Here is a 9,809-nt window from a genome sequence, read left to right on the forward strand (position 1 = left end):
ATGGCTAATGCCAACCAGGAGTTTTGCAAGCTCTCAGCACAGGCTCCCTCTGCTCTGAATAACACTTCATATCAGACTGGAGCAAGAGAAAAAAGAAGGAAGTACAAGCTGAACAATGTCAGCCTGCACTGCTGAGTAAGAACAGACCTGCTAAATGTAAACACATTGAAATACTAATTAAAGTCACAGACCCCCATTAGCTGCCTAGGAAAATCCACCAAATCCCTGGTGGAATAAAACACACATTTTGGGATCAAAGCTGATGTCTCAGTCAGGTCACAGGAGTATGTGTGGCCACTTTACCTCTCATCCTGGTCATCCACCATGCTGGCAATGTGTTTTTGCTTACAGTAAAACTGTGTCAGAGGCCTCAAATCAGTGCCAGATGAACCCGGCTAAATTACTGTGGAATTTGTGTTCTGAAAATAGATGTATGTTCATTTGATATTTTAATGTCACTAAACCACAAATTAGCAGGGAAGAAAACATCCCGTCTGTCATCCCGGTTATGCTTCAGGTTGCTCATTTACTGATGGCACTTTGCAAAAGGCCACACCTTACAGAAGCCTGAGAGTTTTGGAATGGAAGCTAATTCCAATGTGAAAAAATTTCTGTGTTGCATGTAATTTTGTGTTAGTTTCCTGAAACAGGAAAGACAAAAAAATCAGAGTAGTGACAACAGCCTTAAAAAATTAAGCTTAAGATACTCTTGGAAATACAAAGAGTCACAAAATTCCAGCAAGGTTTAGAAAATATATTTTTAAAAATGTAGATAGCAGATACGTGACAGCAAATGTCATTGTTGTGTCTCAGGATAATGATGCCATCTCTCCTTTGCATTACTTGCACAGCCCTGCCAAAGGACTTTTCTTCCTCGTTGTTCAAAAACTTCCTCATACTTAAGCGTTAAACCACAGAAGCTGCCATGTTTGAGCAAAGACTCCATCAAATCTATATTCTATATCATATTTTATGATTCAATTAAGTTCTTTTTCATTCTACTAACATGCCTCAGACTGTCTTTGTATCTGAACAGCTACCAGATAATCTGATTTCAGAGGAAATTCTTCCTGACTCCTAAAACAAGGAAGGTTCTCAGAACATGCTTTCTACCCATTTTAATATATTTTTCATTAAATTCTTGCTATTATGGTTTTAGTTGTTATAATGAATTGTATGTACTCAGTTTTGAATCCTACTAGTCCAAGCAAACAATATTTATATTGATATACACGATATTTATTTTTATACCACACAGTTTTTGCACAATAACATTTGTTATTGTACTCGGGTTATATATCCCTCTGAACTCGAGGTTCAGTCTTATGCCGCAAAAACCATCTGCAATTTAAACAACTCAGTAAAAAAAAAAATATACAGTTTTTGTCATGTGAAGTTTACATATTTCAGCCTAATGAAGGCAGACTTTAAGTCCAGGTTATGCACACTAAGCGATCTGAAAAAAGTCCACGCTGTGCTTTCAGTGAGAGTGGTTGAAAAGCGGGAAACAGAACAATTGCTTTACAGAGGCGTTGCTTCCTTTAATAAATTGTGCCACATAAAGAATACTTTTCACGCTAGGTCATTCAAGAGAGATTTTGGTGGAATGCGATCATTCAGTTTATGCAGCAAAACCAAGCTACCACGATTTAATTCTGCTGTGTGCTCAAATTTTATATTGTACACCCATCAGTTGTTAAAGCATAGCTCCTGCTAAGCTGAAAGCATGAAAGAAAGAGTCTCATTTCACTTCTGAAAAGCCTGAAAATGTTTTATTCATGTTTTTGTAGCACATACATTGCAGGCAGTATTACTGGATTCAGGAGAGAATTGAATGACCCTTCACAGATGAGATTCTGTTAGTTTAGGATTTTGATTGGGCAGTAAAGAATCTATCAGGTTTTTTCTTCAGCTCCAGGTCATTCATTCTGGACATTTTGATGAAGTCTTAACCAGAGCAATTATGCATTCATGAGCAGGATGCTGAGGGTTTCACTTGGAAAACTGAAGGCTGATAACCAAAGTAAGGATCAAGTATCTTTCCTGAGGCTACTGCATAATGATGAAAAGACCACATCTCAAAGCACATACTGCAGAAAGCCTAGTGCTGCTCTCCAAGCTGCTGTAGATAAACTGATGGATTTAAAATAACCAGCCCCTTCATCTGCCGGGGCTCAGTAGACCTGCACACTGCATCAAACATAACGTGCATTCTAGAATGAAGAGCTTTGTGCTGCTACGAGGCAGAGCTGGCAGCTCCTGTTTCAAAGTTATCTTTAATGCAAAAACAAGAAACGTTCCCAATTGTATCCATTACAATAAAGGTGCTGGATGATAAAGTCTGCTACCTAAATCATTTCAGTCATGTATGGGAAATCAAATCTCTATAAGCCTGAATGCACACAAAATGCAAATCACTCTGAACTGCCTCTAATGCAAGCACATTCACATCCATCCTCAATTTCAGATACAAGGTGTTATTGTGAGCTCACTGCAGAGCCTGGTGTAACCCGAGCCCAGGGAAACGCTGACTTGGAAAGACGTGTGACAAAGAGCCAAGCCCTGCAAGTGTTTGTTCCCATGAGCCCTACCAGAGGCCAACAAGCTGCACAAGAATGACTCTGGGGAGAAATTATTCCATATTAAACAATGTACTAATAACATTAGAGAGCAGCTCGCTGTCTCCAGCTAACTCAAGAGCATTTGCATTGTACAGGCAAACCTTAATTTGATGGATTTGGCTAAGAGCTGGGAATGGCTTGTCAAAATAATCCTGAATTCAGTTATTGAGACATTAACAATGTCCCATCCCCACGTGGACAGAGGGGCACTACCCTTGGTACAGCACTGCATTGCCTGTACGCTGCTCTCGTGTGGAGAAAGACTCAGGGGACAGGGCTGCTCCTTGCTGAAAACAAGGAGGCCACTAGCAGTGGTGTTGGATCTGGCCCAAAATACTTCACCTTGTAGAGATTTTTGCTGAATGGAAGTTGTTCATTCAAAGTCCCTGTGGATTTCTAAACTAGATGAAAACTGCAACTTGGAAAAAATTAAGGGACATCCAGAGTATGATGTTGAGAAGGAAGGAATAGTAAGCTGCACACAAACTGTAAATGCTCATTTTATGTATTTTCATTCAAATAATAACACTGTACTTTATTCAGGACATATGTGGCTAGCACATGTTTACAACGAAAGCAATGCCATGCATCGAACAGAGCAGTATTGTTCCAGAGTCATTGCAATATACACTATCCAGACACACCTCAGCTGGCCAGATCTGTGAAAGTGAGAGGCACAGGTAAGAGCTGACTCTAGTTATTGTAGGTGCCATTTTAAAAAAAATTAAATAGTTGTGAAGTGCAGAGGCTCCATTCTCCTCCCTCCCCTCCCTCCCTCCCTGCTTTGTTAAATATATCCATCACATCCTCTTTCCCTGGGTGGATTTCTTCATCACTGATTCCATTGTCCTGTGGTGGAATGAAACACAACAAAGGTTACCAGATCATTTTTCTAAATCGCTCATCTGGTCTGGTGAAAACTCTAAAATTCAAGAGAATTTAAATAGCTTAAATGTTATTAAAGAGCAATCTGGCTCTATTTCTCCAATTAAAAAAAAAATTTGAAAAAAGCATGGCACCAATTAAGCCAAGCATCCCATTTTGCCTGAATATTTCACAAAAAATTCAAACACATTCCTTTACTTCTTTTATTGTACTGGTATATCATAGAATTAAGGCCCATTGTTGCAGCCTTTTTTCCTTGTCTGCTTGTCTTTAGAAAGAGGTTATTTTTAGTTTCATGTTTTTAAAAAAAGGCGCACAGCCGGGTTGGTTGGTTTATCTTGCTGCTTTCTCCTGGAGCATTTGGAGAAAAGCTAAACAAAGGAACAATGTGCTTTGATACTCCCTGCACGTTCCAAGACTTAGTTAAACAGCGAGCTTTGATAAACTTATCCTGCTCCTTGGGTTTGTTCAGCCTACTGGAAAAGCAGAGGAACAGAAGCAAAGGCCTGCCACGCCACATTCCCTCGGGAGCCTTGGGAGGCCTCTCCAGGGGCCTCTTTCCCACTAACAAATGCAGATCCATGTGCAGCGTGCCTAAGTGCTTAGGCACTTGTAAATGTGTTTCTCCACATGTAGGGAGTGAAGATAACCACACAGAACAACCCAGGGCCTTTAAGGGGTGTTAGAAAGGAACGCACCTGAAAAACAACACGGACACAGTTTTGGAATGTCACGAACGGCAGCTTTGTTACTGAATGCCCATCCGGTTAATTTTTGCTTTAAAGCAAAAATTTGCATAAATTTCTACCTCTTCCAGCCCCTGTCCTTCATCAAGCATGGTTCAACTTGTATTATTGGGATATACCTACTGTGTTAGTGTAGTCTGTGGGAGTCAGAAACTTTAAGTAGTTAATTCACATTGTTTTATAAATAGAAGCTAAGAAACAGCTTTAGCCATCATAAGAAAAATTGCTCGTTGCCACCAAAAGAAATGAAAACTGTCTAAGCACAGTTTGTCTAACATGAAAACATAGTCATACTTTGAAAGGGAAGAGGCTGTAGTATGTAGGGAAAACTTTACTACAGTTACTAGAGATGTTAATCAAATCTCACTCCCTGGTTTCAAAGCAAAATCCAGACTCCCAGTGGCACAAAACCTTCCAGAGAAATAAAACTAATTACACTTCAGCATTTCTAGACCTTGAGGTTTTTAATCACATATACCATCTTGCTTAACAGTTCATTCACTTAACACAGGCAAGGTACAAGTTTTTGTAGAAGTGTCTGGAAGTGCATCTAGAATGCATTGCCTGTCCACTGTTTTATTTACAGTTTTTTTCAATGAAAATCAGTAGCTAATAAATCAAAGCATTATTACACAAACACAAAATACAATCATTAACATTTTACTTGATACAAATGATAAGCATAAGGAAATGTCCATGTACGCTCACTGACATGAATTTGTGTTAGCTTGCTACTAAATATATGATACTGTGAACTGGTGGTAATGTAACTGAAAGACAGATATGTGTATTAAAAAAAAAAAAAAATTAAGAGAGCCACTCATGTTTGACATGATCTTATACTGAGATAAATATCTACAGACAGTGGTATGATCATGTACACTCATATGTGATCATATCAACATAGTTAATTTTTTTCTGACAAGGTATCATCATCAAGGTAGTTGAACCTCCTCAACAAAGCTTGCTTTGATCAAGTACCAGATACTATTTTCTAAAGTGTTGGATGATACAGAAACAATCTGTGCAAGTGTAGCAATTTTGATTCAGAAAAAAAATTTAAAAAGTAGTATTTACAAAGGTAACTTTTAAATTCACTGATTAAATTAAGACTCCAGTCTTCATATTTCAAACACCTGTTCATTAAATTTCTTTTTTTTTTTGGCGGTTTGCTCTCCTCTCCCCATTCCTTCTCCTCACCGCAAATATTAGCCCCGGTTTAAAGTAGAATATCACAATTAAAACTCTTCAAAAAACAGTACGTTATTCACCTTGTGCCAAAAAAAAAAAAAAAAAAAAAAAAATAAAAGGAAAAAAAAATGTAGCACTATAACATTACTCATGTCAGGTTTCATAAATCCTTCATAATTAAGGAAAGTTCCAGGAGCAAAAAAGGACTTATACAACTTGTAGAATTTGGGAGGAGAAATAAGGGAAAGAGGAGACATACATCCATTAACCTTTTTGTTTGTTTGTTCTTTTCTGAATTTCATTTACAAAAAGCTCCTGGTACTTTTTCTAATGTTTCCACACCTCCTTTCTCTGGCACATATGGTTTAATATACAAACAATTTAAATAAAATGTCAAATTCAAATTCCCACCATAAATAATTCCACTCTTATGAAAACTGGTGGGGTTTTAGCTATTTCAAAACTAGCCCTCCCTGACTAACCATTTGGTTAGGAATCAAGGGTTAAATAAGAGGATTCTTACAAAAACTTTATTATTCTATTTTAGCCTTGTAACAATTTCATACAAATGAAACCTAGAAGAAACCTTTTTCACTGATGTTGTTTCTTGTTCATACATCCTAATACCCATAAGTTATAACCACACAGGCTGTGCAAGAAACAGAATTATTTGAACTTTTCTCTGTTTTCTAGGGGTTCTATGAGCCTGTTGATGTTTTTGAACATAAAGAATAAAAACTCTTGAAGTCCTTATTCTAAATGGTAGATAAACTTTAAGCTTTTTTTTCTTCATGGAGTGTTATTATCCATCCTTTTTATAAGATACTGTAATTCTTCTCAGCTTTAAATTTGGTTTGTCGGTACTGTCTCTTTTTGCTTCCATTTTGGTTTTCAGATTCCAACTCATTTGGTGGAAGAGCTCATAATTTTACCTCCTTGCTGAAGCTGGTCTTTTCACACTGGTCAGCTTTGAAAGTCAGAATACTGAGTGCTTGCCTAGGTCAGACTGGTACTAATTTGAGTATGGAGTGGAACCAAGCTGGTTTGATGTGGAGTTTGGGTTGATTTCTTCTCATGCTGGGTTGGAGATCTAGCCATCTCAGGCGGTTCAGGAAACGGGGTGGGGAGTGGTAGCCATTTCCATGCCAGAGTCTCTTAACAGCAAAAATACAGAAGAGAAACGGAGAGAATGAAAAAAAGACTTGTGGTTGAGTGAAGAGAATTCCCATGTCCGTGAGTGGTGGTATTGTTCACTGAATTTGTGACAGCTGACAGAGAGGTGGAACTCGCTGAAGAATTGTTTGAAGGTGTCGGACTTGTTCCATTGGGACCACAGTAGATCTAGAATATGGAGAGGAGGGGAAGTAACAAAAAGGGTTATATTTTCTCTTTTTAAAAATCAGAATACATATTAGTAGCAATGAACACTGTGTAGCCCCACTCAGTCACAGCACACAAATGATATATACAAACGCTCACACCTTTCATTGTGCAGTTAAGGACAAAGACATTTTGAATTGCACTTGTGGGATTTGTTAAAGAAATAAATCTAATTCTTTTCTAAATGTATTTCCATAACTATTACTTTATGGAAATCCTTCCCTAAATCAGAAGATATATAGGTTTCAAAAAACCTCACAAAAAAAAAAAAAAAAAAAGTGCAAATGTAGAGCTGTGCAATGGAAAATCTTAGGATAAGAAAGATTTTCAAACAATGGCATGAATTGCAGTCTGCGTTTGCAGACTAAGCCACAGACGAAAACATGAGGAAGCAACAGTCAAGAATCTATTGATGCTGTTTCTGGGGCTGGTCTGTGGCTTCCTTTCAGGCAATGGTGGGGCTTTATGTGAGTGGATTTAATACTTCAGCCTCTTATCTTGCTGTGGTAGCACTGAACTGCAGAAGTTAGAACAATGAAACCATAGTGACTGAATCACAATCTACTGACATTCTAGAACATACAAACAAAAAAAAGTATAGTGAAAAGACAGCATATTAGCAAATTTTAAAAATGCTGACGGAAAGCAAAATAAAAAAATACCCTTTTCCCTTCATAACTCTGAACTATAGGGACAGAACAAAAACTTGCAGTCTGTGCAGCCTCGAGATCAAGTTATTCCCTACATATGAGCAGGAAAACTGTCAAAGATAACCAGTGAAAAAGAGCATGTGAAACACAAGGATGAAAAACAAGAGCAAGAATCACATTCCCTCATCCCCAAAAATGAACATAATAGAAAAAGCTTGGCTTTAACTCCATGGCAGCAAACTTGTATTCTACCACAGCATTCTGGTAAGCTCTTAAGAGTTAATTCAAGTAAAAACGTATATATTATTAAAGAAGTTAGTTTAATAAGTAGTCTGTCCACAAAAGGTGTCCTTATTTTCTCATTTTTCTAGTGCTGCTGAGAAAATAGATTAGCAGATAAAAAAATAAAATCATTCCCTCAATACTGAAACAATGAGGTGTATGTTAAGTTAATTAGAAAATTACATAAGCACTTTCTTTCAGTGTTTCCTACTAAAAAAAGCATACAATAGAAAAACATAAGAACAGTGTAAAGCTTCTGATAGTTTGCATTTTTGGCAATCGGCATCGTGCTGGAAGCAATTTAGGACTGCAGGATAAAAATCGCTGTGTTGAAGTTTCTGTTAAAACCGGTCTGAAAGTGATCAATAGCGAATTGCTGAGTTAATAACCTACAAGGCAAGTCCCAACCTGCCCTGGAAATTTTTGTCTGTCTACATACAAAGACTCTACCATCATTCCACTCTTGGGTATGTATTTTTAAAGTTTTCTTGGTTTTATGCTAAAAAACAAAAAAACAAAAAAAAACCAACTAGTTTTTCTCTCTCGGTTTTTTTTTTTTTTTTTTTGGTTGAAGAGAATGGGCTTATGTCCAAATTCCCCAACATCACAGTAGATGGGACCCCAGAGATTTTATCAGCGTGAATGTGATAAATACCGGTAATCCAAAGGGTCTGATCCTGCTCTCATCACTGCCAAGGGCAAGACTCAAGCACAAAGGAGAAGGGATAATGCCCTTCCTCGCAAACAAAGAGGAGAGGAGGAGGGAACACGATCCAGCAGCGCCGTTGCTGTTTATTTTTCTGATACTGTGTTATTCAGCGTTTTGAAGAGGAGGTCGCTAAGAGCAACACACCGATAGGGAACCTGGGAGCCCCGCTCGGCTTGGCCGCTCCAGGAGAAGCGATCCCTCCTGCACCCATTACCTTTGCGCCAAGGGCAGGGCTCGGCCAGCGCAGCGGCCGGAGCCCGGCGTCTTTGCTTCCAGCCTCCCACTCCTGCCGGGAACCGAGCCCGGGACGGGACGGGACCCAAAGTCCCACAGCTTCAGTGAGGGTGAGGCTCAGACCCGGGTCCCGCTGCAAAACTCTTGCCTTCCCGGAGCTCTCTCGGGTTTGGAGGGATCGTTCTCCCTCTGATCAGCGGAGCAATGAACGCTCAGCCGCCGCCCACAGCACGGTTCCCCTCGAGAATCCCACGGGGGAAAAAAAAGGTGGCGAATTCCAACTTCATCTTTTTTGGTTTGACCGGGATAATCCACGGCATCGCCACCGCCATCCCAGGGCTCCGGGCTCGCCCCGCCGCCCGTCCGCGCCCATCCCCGCCCCGTCCGCAGCCGGGGCTGCCCGGGCTCGTTCCTCTCGCCCGCCGCCGCCGCCCCGGGGCGGAGGAGCCGCCCGCCACCCACGGCCGCCCGGGGGGCTCCGGGACGGCGAACACGAGCGGGAGTTCCTCCCGGGAGAAACCCGGCCCTCCGCCGGGAGCGGCCGCCACAGCGGCGGGGAGGGTCTCGCCCTGGGGCCGGCGGAGGGAAAGCGCCGAGCCGCTGCCGGGCTCACCTGCGTGGGGAGGAGGAGGGCAAGGAGCAGGAGCCCCAGGCCGAGCCGCGCCGCCAGCGCCGTCCCCATGCCCATCTGATGCTGTCCCGCCGCGATGCTGCTGCTGCTCCTGCCGCTGTGGCTGCGAGCGAGAGGGATGCACGGCTCCGCCGCGCCCGGCCCTTTTATAGCAGCGCGGGCTCCCGTGACGCCCCGCCGCCGCCTTCCCCCTCCTCCTCCTCCCCACACCTCTGCTCCCGCCCTCCGTGCCCGCCGGGGCCCCGCAAGTCGCTGCCGCCCCCTCGTCCCGCGCCGCTGCGGGCTCCGCTCCCCCTGCCCGGCTGTTCCCCGGGACCGGGCAGCGCCCGAGTCCTGCCGGCCCCGCTCCGACAGAGCCGGGAGCTCTGCTTCCCCCCTGGGCTCTTACAGGCGCTGCCTCCTCTCTAGAGCCGGCGTCGTGCTCTGGCATGGAGGGACTGGCTCAGGGCTGTGGCGCTTGAGCTGCAGTTACTCCAGAGA

General features: G+C 42.0%; 1 protein-coding gene across 1 annotated transcript; it reads right to left on the minus strand.

Moving 5' to 3' along the window:
* Positions 1 to 4,697: 4,697 nt before the first annotated feature.
* Positions 4,698 to 9,467, minus strand: CD24 (CD24 molecule). The gene is made up of 2 exons (XM_058836470.1): positions 9,312 to 9,467; positions 4,698 to 6,784 (listed from the first exon to the last, which is right to left on the minus strand). Exons 1-2 carry the CDS (start codon positions 9,384 to 9,386, stop codon positions 6,599 to 6,601), a joined length of 261 nt encoding a protein of 86 aa, XP_058692453.1. The 5' UTR covers positions 9,387 to 9,467; the 3' UTR covers positions 4,698 to 6,598.
* Between the last annotated feature and the right edge of the window lie 342 nt (positions 9,468 to 9,809).

Source organism: Poecile atricapillus, chromosome 3, assembly GCF_030490865.1.
Source record: "Poecile atricapillus isolate bPoeAtr1 chromosome 3, bPoeAtr1.hap1, whole genome shotgun sequence".
In the NCBI taxonomy this organism is placed as follows: Eukaryota; Metazoa; Chordata; class Aves; order Passeriformes; family Paridae; genus Poecile; species Poecile atricapillus.